The sequence below is a fragment of the Nicotiana sylvestris genome, chromosome 5 (assembly GCF_000393655.2).
Source record: "Nicotiana sylvestris chromosome 5, ASM39365v2, whole genome shotgun sequence".
Lineage (NCBI taxonomy): Eukaryota > Viridiplantae > Streptophyta > Magnoliopsida > Solanales > Solanaceae > Nicotiana > Nicotiana sylvestris.
Genome location: NC_091061.1, coordinates 119,861,808 through 119,881,706, shown reverse-complemented (window position 1 = coordinate 119,881,706; position 19,899 = coordinate 119,861,808). Strand labels below are relative to the sequence as shown.

Sequence of the window (19,899 nt, the reverse complement as noted above, 5' to 3'; positions counted from 1 at the left end):
TTTCAATCATCTCATTTTCTTCAAGTTTCGACCAAATCTATGTCTAAACTTTAGCTTAATGTATGAATCACTATCCTCTCAAAAACCAAAATAATGTATAGTCAATTAGATATAATCACTTATCTAAATAATCGAAAAGACTACAAAGGAAACGCCAAAAATATCTGGGTTTCTTTCATACTCTACACAACTTCAAAAAAACAATTATGATTAAACAATTAATATAACCAAGTTATATAACTTAATATAGTTTAATTCAAGTGTATGACGTTCCTTAATCCAGATGATGCCTATTCCCCAATTTGTCTGGAAAAAGAAACACTCGCTAAGCAAAACAAGCTCCAAAACAGTGCGGACCTGTGACCTCTTATTGCTTAGGTTGTCTACTTTGGCAGTGGAGCAAAACCTTCTTGGCGAACTATTCACTTGATCGTAATTTATACACAAGACTGTGCATACACCAGTATGTTTTGCTACTAGTTCAAGTTGCTCCTTGTCTGACAATATTTATAGTACACGACTTTGCACCATTTTCTCCAATCCAAGGAAAAATCAGCACCAGAACCGTCATATGCTTAAACAAGTCATTGAAAGCGAAAGAGATTAGGGATATGAAAACCAACATTTCCATCCATAACTTCCTTTTGCAACAAAATATTACCACCCATAACTCCTCTCACTCCATTTTAAACAAACACCAAACTACATTATCAAAATTACAATCAATATCAGGGACATGTTCCATCATGAGTGTTGGATCCTAAATTTTTATGGATATCTTTGTTGCCGAGGTTATAATTCCGACAAGCTGTTCTATCTCTACAACATCAATGATCACACAGAAGTAGACTTTAAATTAAAAAATTAGGCATGACCAAAACAGCGTCTTAGGGAAAAGAAATGGTGAGGACGAGGTGAGACCTCAGGCTTAGGCTCAAGTGATTCTCGGGGGAAATGTTGATAGAATGCTTTCACAGCCCCAGTCACTCCGTCCTCATTCTCCATGGCTTTTGCTAGTTCTACAGCACGTTCTTTTACCTGCACATCACAAAGTATATTGACCAGCATGTATCATGGCTTTGGACCACTCAAATATTTTTGTATCTGGTTCTATATAGACGATCAGACTAAATATTAACTCAGAGAATTCGTCACTTGGTCACCTCATGAAATATTCGACAGACGAAAATATCTTTTGAAAAAGAAGCAAACCAAATATGGACGTCCCTCCAGAAATAGCCGATTGAAAAAGAAACACTATGGAAAACTACCTACCTTTGGATCTAGCATGAAGCGGATGGCAGCAACCAGCTTTTCAAGTGAGAACTCATCCACGGAGATGGGAGCAGGGCCAACTCCCCTAGCATGCACACGTTCACCCCAAAAGGGTTGATCCCCAAAGAAAGGTACCACAGTTGTTGGGCACTGAAAAACATTCATGTGTTATCAGTCAAAGTAAGCCACTAAAACAAACTAAAGGATTACAGTCATGTATGAAATCAAATAATTACCGCGGCTTTGAGTCCAGCAGCGGTTGTTCCAGCACCTCCATGATGCACCTGGAAGAATGAACAATACAATCTCCACATATCAGTGGCTGTTATGATTAAAAGGTCAAACAAATTTACTTATAACGGATGTTAGAACAACTACTTTATCAAGTTGAGGGGAGGCTAAAGTTGATGCACATATGGCTTGGACATGAAAGGCAGTTCATTTTCTGTCCCAATACAGTATGCACTATATCAGATAAAGGGTTTCCATAGATTTTATTCAATAACAGTCAAACTCATATTCAATTTTCGCGTGAAGTATAGATTAAGCTGCCCGTAAAGTATAGATTAAGCTGCCATAACCCAAACGGTTTAGGATAATAAGCAGAATTACCTTTTGCAGCCATGAAAAGAAAATTAAACAACGCTTAAATTATAGGGTAAACGGCAATAGGAACTAAGCAAAACTTAAACTGGATCAATGAACTAAGTGGATCACCCAAGGAGTTCCATAATTAAAGTATGTTTGTGATAGAGGAGATACAAAGACCTCTAAAGGTGGACTGAATCACCCTTTATCAACTTAAACAATTTATTGCACAACCATATCATAGATCATCAATCTAAAATTCAGTCTTTTAACAGTTTAAGATGAAAAGGTGGAGGAGCAGGCATGTATGCAGGGGTACGTCCAAATTCAGATGAAAACAGACCAATAAACTGAGGTAAAGAGGTTATACCACAGCAGCACATTGCAGAAATAGCCAATCATGAGGGCAATTATCCAACAGGTACACAAAATCCTTTGGCTCCTTCACTGAGATAACACGAAATAGTCTTATCAGCCAATATAATCGATCATAAACCTTGTGAATTGCAGTAGGTTTTTTTGGTGTGACAACTAAAAAATTTAAGTACTTACAGTTCCCAAGGCCACCCCAGCCTTTGTTAATGATACCTCTTTGTCCAGTCATTTCCAGAGCTTGAATAATTATCTCGGTCATTTTTTCAGGTTCTTGAACAGGCTGTGAAAAACACTTAATATCTTGAGAAAATTGTCACTAAAAGGTCAGCACAATACTTCAAAAGCCCATTAAATTAGCATAACATTTCAGTTGATTTTGAATCCCATGTAGGTATGCAGACTCACGGGTAGCAACAAAGAAATTAATGGCGGTTATTGAAATACATACAGGACTTTAAAAAGTAAGCATGATTGACTTAAATGAGTATAAAATTTCAGTTGATTTTGAGTCCCATGTAGCTTACACTCATAGTAGCAAAAGGAAATTAACAGTGGTTAACTTACAAGACTTCCAAAGCCAATATAGATAGGCTTTTCACCATCTTCAAGCCATTTAACGAGTTCTTCTGGGGGTTCATAATTGGAAGCAAGGTCTAGGAAGCAAAAGCCCACCACGTCAATTTTTGGGCCCCAATCTGCAGATCACAAGGTAGAAATAAGTGTTAGTGAAACAGCATGTTCTGCTGCCAGTTCCCTCGGTAATAAGAAAAACACCAAAATGATACATAGACAACTTATTAGTGACAATTCAACAATCATGTTCAAAGGGAAAATGGAGAAAGCCAGAAGCTTTATCTTCTAAGGATATCTACTTGCAGAACATACAGTAACCTTTGTGATGCAACATTTCATCATTATCAAAAAGAATAGCAGCATGTTACACTCAGAGATGCACTTTCTTTGTTTCATAAGGCACCTATCTCGGATTAGTTTTGCGAAGAAGTGAATCAATAACAGTTATAGAGTAACGAACTTAGCAACTTAGAAGCTAAGAAGAAACTTGAATGCTGAAAAAGGCTACATCTAGCTAATACATATATACGAATGAATAAAAGACATACTAAGAGTAGGAAAACGGAGAAAATCTCCAACATTCTAAATCAAATTTCTGTAGTCATGAATCAACAGAAAAATATGCACATTAGTTTTGGAAAAATACTAGAAAGTGAATTTAAAACATATCAAAGGAAAAGAAGCAATTAGATAGAGGAAGCAGATACAACTATTTCAGCTGTATTATCCTTTCCCTCAGTATGAGCAAGGTCACTATGAGCAAGGAAAGTTTCAAGTACCTCAGATCAATAATCTAAGGTAATGATGAGATTAACGAGGATTTCACACATCGAATTGGAGCGGGATGGATGAAATGGAGGCTCGGTTCCGCGGTTTTGTGTGATAAGAAAGTGCCACCAAAACTTAAGGGTAAGTTCTACAGAGTAGTGGTTAGACCTACTATGTTGTAGAGTGTTGGCATATTAAGAACACAGCCATGTCCAGAAGATGAAAGTAGCACAAAATGAGGATGTTGATATGGGTGTGTGGGCATACTAGGTTAGATAAGATAAGGAATGTTGATACTCGGGAGGGAGTGGCCCCCGTGGAGGACAAGATGCGGGAAGCTAGGTTGAGATGCTACGGGCATGTGAAGAGAAGGTGCATTAATACCCCCGTGAGGAGGTGTGAGAGGTTGCTCATGGTGGGGCGGAGGAAAGGTAGAGGTAGGCCTAAAAAGTATTGGGGATAGATGATTAGGCATGACATGACGCAACTCCAGCTTACTGAGGACATAACCCATGATAGAAGGGTATGGAGGTTGAGAATTAAGGTAGAAAGTTAGTGGATAAGCGGGCATGTCTCATTTTCATGCCAGTAGCATTAGCATTAGTCTCGTATTTTCGTTTCTCCTTATCCACATCTCTTTTACTATATGTTGTTCCTTTCACTTCGAATAATCTATCACCTTTGCTTGTTGTTGTTGCTGTTGATACTTGTTGTTTCTATTTTTTTTCCATTTTTACTTAAGCCGCGGGTCTTTTGGAAACAACCTCTCTACCTTCGTAAGGTAAGGGTAAGGTCTGCATACACTCCACCCTCCCCAGACCCCATTTTGTGGGATTACATTGGGTTTGTTGTTGTTTTTATTACCAAGGTAGGAGTACATTCCACCCACCCCAGACCCCACTTTGTGGGATTACGTTGGGTTTATTATCGTTAATCAACTTTGTGATTAGTCACTTTGGCCATTTGAAATTCCTTGCTCATGACTCCAATTTTCTCTTTTTTGCTTCTTCCTAGTCTAGCTTTGGATCAAAGCAAAGATATTAATTTTCTTTACTCTACTAAGATTTCTAAGCATTATGTGCTTACATATCTATCAATAAAACAGCTATCGCAATAAACCTTTTAAACCTGAAGAATCATCCTTGCCTTACTGTAGTTTGAGCTCTTCTGTTGGCTGTGGTTTGAATTGTAGAAGGCTAGTATCCTTGGAAGGCACATTCGAACTAATCCATAACATAGTTGGACTTAGAGCCCCCCCCCCCCCGGGGGGAACAAAACTCCCTAAGCCAAGAGCTCAATGCGGCCCTTCATCCCTTTTACTCTCTTGCTTCCTTGAACCCTCAACCTTATAGTTGGAAATGGATGGTCCTTAAGGCTAGGCTATTCCTCCCTGGTACAAGAAGTTGGTAGTAATAATTAACTACTACTGTGAGACTATCTTGAGAATGGGATATACGTCTCTGTCTGAGAGAGAGAGAGAGAGAGGATCGGGATAGAGGCAGAAGGAGCTAGAAAGGTGACGAAAAATAACAGTAGTCCCAACAGAAGGAGAGGGTGCTCTTCTTCTAGTACAGAAGACAAGAATACTATCATGGGTTTCTTGGCAGGTCCTTCTTAACAGCGAAATACTACCTTCGTGTTTTGTGTCTCCACAACAAGTGGAAACAACATTTGTTACTTCAAATCAGAGGTAAGCTTACGGATCATCGGGCAAAACATAGAGACAATTTTAAAATGCTTGTTTCCAGAATTTTGTAAGTAGAAAAGAAAGAAATAACAGAAACATTTCATCAGCACGTGAACAAAATAATAATCACCAAAGTATTATTTTCAGAACCAACTAGAAGAGAGACAAATGATCACAGATTCCTACCAATTTTTACATGAATCTCTCTTAATGAACAGGTTCACTTCCCTATCCAACCGTTGAGTAGGACTTGCTAATTGGTCACAAATGAGAAGAGTTGGTAACTAAGCATTTCCAGTGCAGGTTCTAACTAACAAGTATAGTGTACTATTATCCTGCCTCTACTCCCATATAACTCGAAAACTAATCCTTGATAAAGCCCCCAAAACTTCTTCAAGTATGCTTCTCAAATAATAGAACAGCACCAAATAGTCCCCAGCGAACTCCCACCCAACTTCAACTCCTATCACAACAATCAAATATGGCGGCAAGTTCTGTTTATATATATGCCCAAGAAAGAGAAAACATTCAACTACGGACTATTAAAAGCAGCTTGGAAGCACTTCAAAACAGTCTTGTATTTTCTCACAAGTATACCATATGTGAGAATACTTGTGTAGTTCCCAACACCGAGAATATCCCTTTGCCAAGATAAACTAAACTAATGAAGCAACAAATCTCATTTATCCATTGATAAAGACCCACTGGTTATCTATGGGAAAGAGAAGATTTACATTCATCCTATGAGAAACAGGAGAGAGATCCTACAACAATTAAAATGAACTTAACTATTGAAGGTATAAGAGACAAGATTAAAAGGCCTAATGAATTAAAACAGAAAGTTAAAATGACATATAACCTAATGAGTCATTCTTGACCTTCCATTACCCATTACAGAGTCTTCTCTTGTTTCTACTTTTGGGAAGTAACATCTCCTTCTGACTTTAAAACTTTTTTCTTATTTTTGACTAAATTCGTATTTAGTGTTGTGTCTACCTCTAGCCAAAGCTCAGTCATTTCAATGTTGTTTAAAGGAAAGAGAATACATACAGAAGCTTGTTGAACCCGAAATATTTCGGCTTATTACATGGTCATAACATGAAACAGCTTCCAATTAAATGCAAAATTTGTTTTTGAATATGACCCAAACCTACACATTATTTGGTCCAAACTGACCATCTGAAGCACATTACAAAGACGAATCTAGAATGAGAACGGATATACCATTCCATTAAATTTCAACTATCAATTTTTGAAGCAATGAGTCTTCTCCTGACCAAACAAAAAGTGAAGTAACTAAAAGGGCAGACAGGTTGGGGCAAAAACATCCCGGAATTTACTATAAAAGACCATTAAGCTATGCAAAGAATGAGCCATATACGATTTACGGTGCATCTCAACCATGAATCTCACAAGGTAGAGACTACTGCAAGATATTTAGAAAGAGACCTTTGGGTTTAGGAACTAGGTGCAGACTCCATATATTAAGCTCTGCAAAGAATGAACCATATACAATTTACGGTGCATCTCAACCATGAAACTCACAAGGTAGAGACTACTGCAAGATATTTAGAAAGAGACCTTTGGGTTTAGGAACTAGGTGCGGACTCCATATATACCCATAAGGCACATCTGGATGAAAACTGTTGGAGTTACTCAAATAAGTTACTGGCCTTAGCTTCAACTTTTTCTTCCTGAAGTCATTTACCACATCTCGAATCCCAAGCCAGATCAGTCCATCAACGACTTGATATGATAACTGCACCAGGCATTCAGAGATTAAGATACAGACGATACAAAAGGACTATCAAGTGAAGTCAAAATGCTAAAGAAAATGAATATCATCAAACACTAACTCTATAACCAACTGCCTGTTTGACACGAGAGAGAGGATGTGGAAACTCACTAGTAGGCCTGCCAGGGAATTAAAGCAGGAAACTTAAAGAGTAGAAAGCTCACATGTTACAAGAAACTGTATAATCATACCCATATAAAAAGAACAAGATTTGCAAGAAACTGTGAAAAAAATCTATTTTTGACCAGTAAGCATTCAGAGTTCTCACTGGAGCCACTTGATTGCAAATAGAGTATATTAGGAGTTGGAAAGCAACGAAATAGACCACTTACGTCCATGGCATCGTGAAAAATATATGCAATGGCACTTTCAGGGCTTCTGCTACATGCATATGTCCTAAACAACAAAGCAAAGGATAAGATAAATCACGCACAAATATGTGGGAAATTTTGCTTGATCTAACATATCATCAATTGTGATAAAATTCAGCAGATATATATGTACTTTTGAACCAAAAACTTTTCCAACTAAATAAAAGTAGAGTTAGTTTACCACAATTTCTTCCACATGCCAGCAATACTGGCAGAAAGCACCCGTGACAAGAGAGTCAATGGCATATCAACCAAGTTATGCGGATCGAAATGTCAAATTTCTGCCAACTTTGTGAAACTAATGTCTCATATAAATACAACATCGGCAAGGAAAGGTTTAAATACTACATTGCAGATTTTTCCATGCAGTAATCAACCGATTTGCTTTACGTATGAGCAATCAGCAATGTTATCCAAACTTAAAGCTTTGACCAAATTTTTCATCACTTCCAATATGACTAGTGCAAATTGACGTCTTTAAAATCAATCAATCAGATATATTACACAACCAAAACAATGTAAGACAAATCACTTGATAATGAGGTTGAGATAGTACTTGTCACAACCCAACCAATGGCATGGAATAAGATAACAACTAAGAGTGGAAATATTTTCAGTCTCAATAACTAACTCCAAAAGAAGGATAAAGTTTCAAAATCCTATCTTTAGCAGAATATGAAAAATTCCAAACGCACAACATTGACTGCAAGAGTTCAACATGAGTACAGAAGATCTGGAAAATATCTGCTAGCGCTTGCGCTGCCATCAGGAGTGTGTTCCTTTCTCCAAAGTTTTAATATACGGAAAAGTATAGCGCAGTTATAGTCTAATAGTCGCTATATCCACGGACCTGAAGGAGAGGAATCAGTATATCTCTGAAACTTTGAATCTCATATACTGTGGTCTTTGTTTGTGCTTACAAAACCCCACTACATAAATAGATGGAATTTAATTTTTTGACATCACGAGTTGTTCAAAAGTATTCAAGAACCAATCCTTTTGACGTATGCAGTATAAAAATAGGGAATAATGATGTACACTTATCCTGAGCAACAACTTGAAGGTAAACTTACAACACAAGTAACGTTTATCAAAGCATGAGTAGTTCATATCACAATTTATCAAGCTGCGGTTGGATAAACCTTTTTCCAAAAAAAAAAAAAAACATCAAGCAGATAGTCTTACCATATGCAGGAGGATTGGCAACAATGGCATTTACTTTGAATGGAACATTGGACTCTGGATCAGGATCTACGCATGCAGGTAACAAGGAGAATACGATATCTTTTATCTGATTTCGTTGAATATGTATTTCAGAAGGTCCAGATGGCAAAAACCCTTTATTCTTTACCATGTCTGCAAAAGCATATACGCAGTGATCAAATTTGCTGATTATGCATTCTAAATTTGATTGGGAGCAATTCATAACCACAAGTAATAAGGAGAGAGAGAGAGAGAGAAGCATTAACCAGTTTCGACTATAAATATACCAAGGTTGTGAAATACAATACAATCCAACCAGGACACTTTTGTTATCAGCACCCAACTTAATAAGTGAAATTGTGTAATGCTAATAATGGAATTTCTCTGTTTCAATACAAGATATAGGCAGAAAGGCGAGTCAGCCTGAGCACAGACAAATGGCATATATCTACAACTACCGGGGTAGAAGTTAGTGATTCAAATGATCTCTTGTTTTCTGCATCCAAATTGCCCCAGATAATGAGGATACAATTTCCAAGCTTGAGTATAACACTTGTAGATTTCAGTCCTAATGACTACCAAAATGTACCTCATATGAACAGTAAACCAGATCCGAAAGATCAAAAGCCATCGGAAGAGGTTGTTGACAAGTGCGGTCCTTCATTTCTCCAAAATGCACACAAAAAGAAATAAGAAAATGCTATGAACAAGCTGTACTCGTTCTCTTAGCTACTAGCTGTACAGAGTAGTACAGTACAGGACACAGCACAAATTTTGTTCCTCTAAGTTGCAAACAACTTCCAAGGGAACTCTCCAGCATGTTTTACTACGCGATGCAAAACTGGGAAGCATAGTACTTGGTAGCCACTCACTCCTTTGATAAAGTGCTACTACTTATTTAAGCCTCGTATATAAGGAGTGTTCTACAAATACCTCCAGACAAGTCATCTAGTCTAGCAGGAACCTCATGGGTGCATCAAAAATTAATTAAAAACAAAGTTTATATGTACGAAATCATGTGACACCCCTTGAAAGGCTATTCTATTTCTTACTCTTAAGTACACACGTAAGAGCCAAACAAGCTACATCGTGTGGTCTACACTGTCTGAAGTCCAACTAAACATCACATCCTTTACTATAATTTGCATTGCCCGTTGTTTCCAAACAGCACGTCCACCCAGCATTATAACAGTAAGTGATCCACATGCGTTCTCCTGAACAACAGTTACACATGTAGCACCAGCTATCTCCCTCCTATCTTCCTCCTGAAATTTCCAGATGTGAGGGTGAACCTCCGTGCGCTACCGATCAAGTGAAGAAAACAGGATCCTCTCTTCTTAAAAGCTGGTGGTAGGAGGACTTCGCCGAAAAAACCCTGCTTCCCCTTCTGTATCATTTCCAATGTTAAGAAAACTAACAGTTTTTATTTTTATTTTTTGGGTCCAAGTACATTGGATACAACAAAGAAGACAAGCTCCTATGTAGGTCCAATTTCCCAATCCTCTACCGCTACATTTAGGATTCTCATCTCACCCATCACCACTTTTACTACACCAGCAACACCCAGTTCAAGTATCCCCAACCTTGAGACTCTAAAAATTGAAATCCAATGAATTTTAATACCACCAACCCTAAAGAGGTGCAAAAGAGTTTGAAGGATTAACAAGCCCTCATCTAACCTTCAGGAATCATTTGGTTCATACACAGAGTTATGCCAGGATTATAATGCAGGGATTGTAATACTAGTACTAGGATTAATGATCCTTGGATTGTTAAGTGCTGACCAAGTTCCGTTCATTGCATTCGAAATGGCTTCGCTGTTTATAGTGAAAAACATGTTTGGTTTTAAGTTGAAGTTTTGTTTACAGTTTTATCCTTATTTTTAAGGGAAAGATGAGAAAAAAAGAGGTGGTCAAGGAAAGTCTGGTCTTTTAGGTGTTTTATCTTATGCTTGCTAATCCCGTATTAGAAACTCATGTTGAATCCGGTATAAAATAATACCAAAATTGTGGAATAAAATAATGTTTGATATTGCTTATGCCAAAAACAAAGATCCAACCAAACGGGGATAAAACAATTCTAAATTGTATACAGGGATTATTTCTCTAAACCTGTAACCAAACGACCTCTTAGAGTTCTGACTTCATCATAGCACCATGAGGTAGACATCCTTACAAATATAGTCTCTCTCCATTCTGAGACATTCCAAAATGTTTGACACCATTTCACTAATAATGTCATTTTAAACAACTTCCATCTTAAAACCCTATCCTGGTTAAATAGATTCATGAATTGGAAGGGACAAACTAATGATACTGACAATGATAATGTTAATGGAGGTGATGATGATGTAGTAATAGTGACAGTAACAATAACAACAACATCAACTATTCTTTTAATTTATTATTTTTAAACACATTTATAGGTATATTAAGTTTTATAAAAGTTAAAAACTGTTTTCTGTTTTGGGGCCTCTGTGACCAAAGACCAATCGACAAGGTTAACAACATAAAAAGAAAAAGATATAAAAGGATAGACATGTTAAGCTACGATGAATTAGGGTATTGATCCAGTGGTAAGAGCACAACAAGAGATGTGTAGGTTAGCCGCACTTCACGGGTTCAAACCCTGCCGCAGACAAAAGCACGGTATTTAAGTGGAAAAGGGTAGAGGGGCAGGCCCATTACTACCGAGTTCGAACCATGGAACCATGCCCCACGAGCCCTTGGGATTTCTCGGTTATAAAATCAAAAATAAGAAAATTAAAAAACATGATGACTTGGGGAGCACATAATGAGATCATCCAACCAGTATTGATGCTCAATTCTTTCAAGATATGCAGTGAACTAGTTGTAGCTACAAAAGCAAAACTGGTTTAGACATCCGTCTTGAGTTAAAATTTTCAGCCCCTTACCTTATTTAAAAGGAAGCATATTTATTCTTCAGATTGTTTTCATTTTTTTATATGGTTCTTCAAATTGTTTCTATTCACAGTAGAGTTAGAAATCCTGAAACCACGTTGATAAAGCAATTGGAAGTCGACACCACTATGCCCCACGGAAACACTGTTTGAAGGGTCAAAACCACTTCCACGATTTTTTTAGATAAGGTAATAGATTTCATTAAAAAGAGGCAAAACATACCCGTTACTTCTATGATGAAACAGCCTTGCTGGTTTGATCTTTATTCTATTGCAGAAAGTTCTACAGGTTTTTTCATGCTTCCACATTTTTATTCTTCCCATATGATTTCTTCTTTCTGGTGTTGGGTCTCAAATTTCCAGGGTAAAAACAAGGAAACAGTAAAATGCTTTCAACCTTGAGTCAAACGTGCCTCGAGGCTTCACATCCAAAATCACACTTGACGCAAGTACTTTCCTAAATGCTTCGTGGCTGAAAGCTGAAGCTAATTGCATTACCAACTCGGTGACCAGTAATTTTAAAACAAACAAGTAACTTGACTAATGTCAGAGTTCAAGGACTGAATTAGCTTTCTACAAGCACATTTACTTCTATTAGATTCTTACAAAGGACGAAAATATGTTACCAAAAAGACAATATGATAAAGCTCTGAGGTAGGTATATGCCATGAGCCCCTCAACTCAAGTACAAACCATTTTAAGGGCACTAGACAGAAATTAAGTTGCATAATATTTTTAGTGGTGGTTTATATGCTTGACTAAAACCTGAATATGAGAAATATGACATAATGAAAAGGCCAGTGGATAAGGTTTTCAGAGAAGATTACTCACAAGCAGCAAGAACTTTTGGGTCTCCACCTAGAGGATAAAATTCCAATCCAGCACTCAAGACGAACTCTCTAAAATTGGCATGAGTTGCTAGTCTCACCCTATGACCACTTTCCTGCAAAAGAAATTTCCACTTCCAAGTTATAATACGCCTATTATTTGACTTCAAAGTTAACAGGAATAATTATCAAAGACTCGTCCAGCAAATGCCACAGATGTTATTTTCCTAAACAAACATTGATATCATTATTGCATACTCACATTGTAAAAGGATGCACATGTATCAGCCAGAAATTCATGGATTGGAAAGATATAAAAAGTTATCTTTAACTAATAGGAAAAGCAAGTGACTATGTTAACTAATAAAATGTAGTAAATTATTAAATTGCAGATGGTTGTGTTTGTTGAGTAGGAAGGGCAAGTAAACCTGAAACTTCTTCCCAATGGCAACAAACGGTTGCACATCTCCCCTAGTCCCGACAATGAGCATAACAATTTGCAATGGAGGTAATTCTGGTGTATCAGCTACATCATTTGCTGTTTCAGCTGTAGCCCCATTGTAAACAACTCCAGTGCCAAAATCAAGTTTTTCGGGTTTAATATCCCCCGGAACTTCAAATTGCACAGTGCCGTCATCTTGAACAGTGGCAAGCCTATTGAACAATTTGAGCTGCAAATTTTAGGTTTTATCACAAATTACAAGAACAGGCACAAGTTTCATTAAAAACATCATGTCTGAAAGAAGATAGTTGTCTGGTAACAAGGAAGCTCCATTATTAAACTTTCCAGAGTATTACATGATAAAAGCAACACAAACACACCCAAGTGATGGTAAATGAACAGAAGCCCAAGTAAATTAATTTATGGGACTTTAGCCCTTCTAAATGGAAGACAAAGTTGAAGGCTCTAAGAACAGGTGAACAGATAAGGTAGAAAGAGACCTGTGATTTCAGAACATTTAAATGTATCCAAGTTTACCTAGGACTACCATGAGGAGTGATTAAGTATGTTCATGGGAAAATCCATCTTCAGTATCCTTTGAAAGGCTGAAAACTGATGTAAATCCCCACCTAACCAGGGGCAAAAAACTTGGAGCTTGACAAGCACCTAGACAACACCTAAAATTAAAAAAATTAAACTACACACACTTTAACAAACATCTATACAAGCTAATACAGATGTGGAGCTTGCTGTTTCGATCCAATGATTTAATTTGTGTATCTTCAGTGAACCCAAAGTAGGCCCCAATAATTAGCGTTTAGCAGCAAGTTCTTTGGTTGCTTCAGAAAGGTACAAAAATCAAGCAAGTTAATTTCATATTCTTAGACAAGAAAACACCTGCCCAGAAGGAAACAGGCGTTATACTTTATTCACAAGATACTATTAAATATGCCTATTCAAAATGCTTGATATCAATCAGGGGCGGATGTAAGGTAAAAAAATCGGGTTCAATTGAACCCATAATTTTTGACGCGGAGCATAACTTTATGTGTAAAAATCAATAAAGTTGGAACAAATAGTAATCTGAACCCATAGCTTTAAAAATATAATGGGTTTAAGACTAAAAACTTTAAAGTTGAACCCAAAGACTTTGAATCCTAGATCCGCCTCTGATATCAATCATGACGCAAACTAAAGGGTTTCATTCTAACAAAAAGATGTCCTGAAATAAATTTTAAGAAGATCTCAACAATGTGAGGCTTCTCCACCAATCCCTCAGCAAATCAAAAACAAATACATCAAAGAACGTGTAAACAACTGCATAAACAATTTTGACATTTTACACCTGCCTTTTTTCTTAAAGGAACTTTATCATCAAAAAGCTTTGCTGCTAGCAGACCTAGAGCCCGATTCTGGTTTTGTTTGCGTCTTCCAGCTTTAACCGGTTGACGGATACCAAGTTCTGATATCTCCACCGGCTTTTCCACATTTGTAGCGCTAGGCCCAGCCGAATTCCCGTTAACAGATCCTGATCGAGGTGTATTAATATTGAGACACAAAATGAGTAACAAATAACTTAAGAATAGCCATCAAATAGTAAAATATGATATAACATATATTTGAAATTGATAAATCAATAATAGCATAAGTCCATAAAATAGTAACTAACTAGAAGCAGACTTCCTCCCAGTAGCCGATCAGAAGTTAGAATGACACCAAACCAATCGCCCAAAGAAGGTCTATTTGGAATAAAAGTACTTCAGAATTTCTGTACGAAGTGATGCACTTTGACTGGGCACGGAGTTTAAGAAGCACAGAAAAACTTTTGAAACTTGTGGCCGAAAATAAGCCATAAATGTTTGTGGCTATAAATCATTTCATTAAAGGTAAAATGGGAAGTTTAAAGTTAAATTGTTTCTAAATGTAGAAAGATATCATTCTAAATGTAGAAAAGTTAAATTGTAGAAATGTAGAAAAGCCCATGTAGATATCATTCTAAAGCCATAAATTGTTTAAAGTTAAATTGTTTCTAAATGTAGAAAGATATCATTCTTTCGAAACAGACTAAAAAGGAAGTACATCACATAAATTGGGACAGAAAAGTACTAACTAGAAAGGAAAGCTCAAAGAATTCATGCGTACATGCAAAGACGGATGTAGCTTACAGTCTATGGGTTCATCTGGACACAGTGTTTTCAACACGGAGTACAGATATATATGTAAAAACCTATTAAAATCTTAACAAATGTTAGATTTGAACCCATAGTTTTAATAGTATAATGAGTTTAATACAAGTTTGAACCTATTAAATTAAAATCATAGATTCGCCTCTGCTTACACGCCATCCCGACATCAAATTATCTTTCATTTGTGGAAACAAACATTAGAAAGGAAAGTTGATTCAATCGAAAAGGTGCTAGCCAAAGCAGAAGGTGATGATGCAAGGGAGGCAGTTCCCACCATGTAAAAGAATTCATGCACACAAGTTAGATGTCTATTTTAACATCACAAGTTTTGTGCACTAACCCTGTATAGAACCGCAATTTATCTATGTCAGGAAGCACAAAGATTCACCTTCTTTATGGAAAATCTCTAGGTTGGTAATGAACAAAAGAAAAGAAAACAAAACTTTAAGTACGTAATATTCAACTGTGTTGACCATCTCATCTAAGCACACTTTCATTTACTTAATTGTGTTGTACGGGCCAAGCACAAAAAAAATGGGTGACGATGAGACTCGAACTTAGGGCCTCTACCTGTGTTGTAATACCATGTTTGAGTATTTCATCTAAAAGCTTAGGTTGTTAGAGAGAGCACACCTTTATTTACTACTTAATTATGTCTTCAACACATAAAAAAGTTAAGCACTTTTAGATATATATGTTCTTTCAATTGCTCCATCTACTTTCCCACAATACCAAGTCTAATGTGTATCGACAAGTAAGTATGATATCCAGGCCCTTGTTTGAAAGGGCATATAACTGGTGCAGATTTTAAAATATTGGCTAAACACCTAGCCAACTCAGCTTGATTAATTTTGGTCACATTCTTTTACTCGGACCACATTCACCCATAGCACGAACATCCATAGTCAGTGTCATACAAATACTTGCACCAAGTCCAAAAGCAAATAAAATGACACAATTTTTTATTGGACAAGAAAAGGCAAATGACACATATAGCTAATAATCAAGCAGAGAAAATGCTAAGCCGCAGCATTTCAAACCTTTCTCAGGAAAACATCAAAACAATGCCAGAGCAGAAAACAAATAGTACCTTCAACAATATTCATACTATTAACATCAGTCTCCTTGTGCGTTTCATCCCCATTATCACCTTGTACAATTTCCACTTCGAAATCAACCGGAACCTCGCCGGAATCAGCCGACGGACTCAACCGTCGATCAAGCCCATTATTATTCTTTTCCAATGAATCCGCCATTTGGCAACAACCCAAAAGAAAGGGAAACAGACAACTGTAGTTTTCCTTTTTCTTTTCCCGCTTTAAAGGTGTATAGAAGAGAAACGGAATCTAAAAAAGCAGATAAAATGGGAATATAAGCAGATGGGTTTTTGTGGGGGGAAGAAAAGTAGGAGAAGCTAATTAGGTAAGGGTATACTTACTACTAGTACAAAAAGTGATTTTATTAGGATTATAGAAATAGTAGGTGGGGGAAGACGCTATGTGTAAATATATATATGTGTGTGTGTGTGAAGAATTGGAAGAGGAGAAAGTGGGTGGCGGGGAAATTCATGCAGAAATAGAAACAGAGAAAGAGAGAGCGGTTGGGGGGGACACGTTATTTCCAAGGTGAGGCCACGTACTGTGTTGTATGCGCACTATGTACAGATTTGTTTATTGTTGCGACCCTTTTCCTTCGCAACATTACCCTTTTGTCTCCCTCTCCTACAGACTTGCACCCGGCACCGGCACCGGCACCGGCACCAAAAATTCCTAAAAAAATTACTTAACTCCTATTTAATATTCCCAATTGTTTCACCTTACGTGGCGATTTATACTAATGAATAGAAAATAAAGTTAGTAAAATAAATAATTATGTTTAATATTTATAAAAAAATTACTTAACACCTATTAAATATTCCCAATTGTTTCACATTACATGGCGATTTATACTAATGAATAGAAAATAAAGTTGTCCGGCCCTATAAGGTTTGGTATGTGTAACTGCTCTACCGTAGTAGGTTCGCTCATAGGCGCTCGGCCGTACTAGGATGTGTATCTCGGCCATTCTGAACTCGCTCATAGGCGTCCGTCCGACCACAATAGGCTCAGTATATAACTTTACTATTTGATTTGAGGTTGTCCAATAGGAGTCTGCCCACCGATTATAGCTCGATAGAGTTGAAAATACTATAATACTGCCCAATAGGGCCTGCCGACGGATTATAGCTTGACAGTGATGAAAATATTATAATACTATATATATACTACACATTATATATATGCAAAGGGTCTATATAATAATACTTAAATGAATATAAGGTCCCGATATGGGAGAATACTATTATAACTTATGAGACTAGGATAATGTACATAAGCTGACGAATACAAACTGCCATTTATGTCTCGTTATCAAACGCATGTAGTTATAGGATCAAATGAACAAAAAAGTTCAGACTTAACATACATTATCACCATCTGTCCAATAACTACGTTGAACTCGTCTCGTCGCACCTTAATCTACAACAACGATAATAATGCTATTGTTAAGCTACGAAAGATGCAACTATTGTACAACGAACGATAATCTTATTTTATATTAAAACAGGCGACATATACTCTATTTTCCTTGTTTTCCCAAGTCCATAAACTAAGAAGAACCCATACAACCTTCACCTATATACTTTCAGCATCACAACACAAACAAGCTACTCAACAATAAGTGAATAAAACATCACCAACGAAACTACAATTTAACATGGCGAACGACAAGCTCGGATTGAATTTCTTTTGAATCTTTTAACCCAAAGTCATTCATTCATTAACTTAACGACATACTTAGTATGATATTATGTACAATGGGAGGACTTCTAACCTCCTATTCATCTCCTAATTCACCCTCAAACAGCCCAACAATCCAACAACAACAACAAGTATAACTTTTTATTATTATATTGTCCTTTCTCTCCATATTCATAGTACCAACATCAAGTTCGATATTTAGACAATATATTTATAACAAAAATATCGTAAGAAAGTCATTTTTCAAGGTTTTCAACCATTTAAAGTTCATGGAAACAACCTTTCCAAAATAGTCCATTAAAAACAATAACATCTCAAACTATTTCAAATCTTCTCTTGTAGTATTTTGCTCAAATAATGCAACCAACATACAAACAACTTCAAGCACATGTAGTAAGTTGTTATACTCACCTTAACTAGTAGAAACAACACGATTTTCCAGCTGAATACAGCCCACAACTATCCTCAATGGCACCACAATACTTCTCTTCTTAAATCAACTTTTGGTGTTCAAGTTGGTGTGTAAACACTTGTAGTTCACCTTGAAACTCCAATATATATAAAGGAGGGACTGATTTTTACTTTAATCAACAAGAACAACACAAAACCTGAGGTTACTTCACTTTGAAGAATCCTCCAAAATAGTCACAAGATGAAGAACTACGACCTAGCAAGCATCACGAGATTTCTAGCGTTGGATTCATGTTTTTATCTTTATTTTTCACTTTAGAATCATGTAGACTGCTTTGAGGGTATTTTGGGAGAGTATAGGATCTGGTTGGGTCGAAAAATAAACCCAAATAAGCCTTGCTCCGATAAGGTTGGAGAATCATCAATCGCCTAAGTGGGTCTCATAGGGGCTTCCTGCGCAGTCTCGCGAAAACGCGAATATCTATCTACTCCAATATCATATCGACGAATAGTTCAATGAGTTAGAAACTAGACTCGTAGATCTTCAATTTGGTAGGCGGATCATCCCATAATTCCAAGTATATTGGGAGAAAATCTCAAGTACATTTGACCTAATTTTCAGCACATTATGAATGTGACTTATGATGACCTTTGCCAACTTTTATTCCACAACTCGCTTGACTTCAAAATATAACATATAACTATCATATGACTAAAATAACTGATAACATAACTTCCTTATCATGTTAAGAACCCTAGTCTCACCCCAAAAGTATATGTTATTACATTCTTAACTTGTCGACTTTCTACGAAACTTTTTTTTAAATTCGTTTAGTTTCTAAGCCTTCCAACCCTCTTGGTACTTATTATTCATGATCTTAAATATTTGTGACCTCCAAAGTAATATGATTAACTTACATTATGTACTTTCAAAGATGATTTGACTTCTAAGCTTACGTCAATTGACTTATAACGCACTCTCACGTACGAAAATATGGGGTGTAATATAACTCTTATAAACAAGATTTCACGGAATAAATTAAAATACCATCTAAAATTTACAATTATTGCAAGCTTGAAGAATGGGCCTTAGAATTTCAACTATGAAAAGTGAGTATAAATCGAGTGGTGTTGTAAAAAATCTTGAAAATATTTGAATGGATGAAGACTGGTTATAAACTACCCTTAATTTGTGATATAATCAATATTATTTACTATATCAGCTAAATTGTTCAATAAATAGAAAAAAAAATATTTTCTCAATTTTGTTGAAAATCATTTTTTGCAAAAAAAAAAAGAAGTACTTTTTTTGACAAAAAATCTTCTTAATTTTTGAACCAAAATGCCGCCATAAGCTACGAATCCCACTCCTCCCCAATTACTTTCTCTCCATATCCTCAAATGCATACTTAAATGATTGATACTTATTTATTTTAAACTTCAAATGCTTAAATTAAATTAACTTATCAAGCATCTTAACTTTAGTTAAGTGTTTACTTTAGGAAATTAATCTCGAAAAAATTTCAACTTCCACAAATTTAGGAACCCATTAATATTATTGTTTTTAATTATACTTTTTGACATCTAAATATAAAATTTATCTTATAAAATAAAATCATATAACCAAAAAGTAACCATTCCTATATCTTTTTCCAATTAACTATAAAAACAATACTATCT

The 19,899-nt window shown here is 36.3% G+C and overlaps 1 protein-coding gene across 2 annotated transcripts; it reads right to left on the bottom strand.

The window, feature by feature from the left end:
* Nucleotides 1-468: 468 nt before the first annotated feature.
* On the bottom strand, nt 469-16,767 carry LOC104248019 (sterol 3-beta-glucosyltransferase UGT80A2-like). Of its 2 annotated transcripts, XM_009804193.2 has the most exons (15): nt 16,101-16,767; nt 14,174-14,352; nt 12,811-13,053; nt 12,387-12,498; nt 8,618-8,788; nt 7,394-7,457; nt 7,123-7,180; nt 6,848-7,025; nt 6,716-6,757; nt 2,803-2,933; nt 2,416-2,518; nt 2,234-2,310; nt 1,512-1,559; nt 1,276-1,425; nt 469-1,038 (listed from the first exon to the last, which is right to left on the bottom strand). In XM_009804193.2, the coding sequence occupies exons 1-15, from the start codon at nt 16,264-16,266 to the stop codon at nt 865-867; spliced, it is 1,896 nt and encodes a 631-aa protein (XP_009802495.1). In that variant the 5' UTR covers nt 16,267-16,767; the 3' UTR covers nt 469-864. The 2 variants fall into 2 exon arrangements, with proteins under 2 accessions (XP_009802495.1, XP_009802496.1); XM_009804194.2 differs by lacking the exon at nt 6,716-6,757 and having other exon boundaries at nt 16,101-16,766.
* Between the last annotated feature and the right edge of the window lie 3,132 nt (nt 16,768-19,899).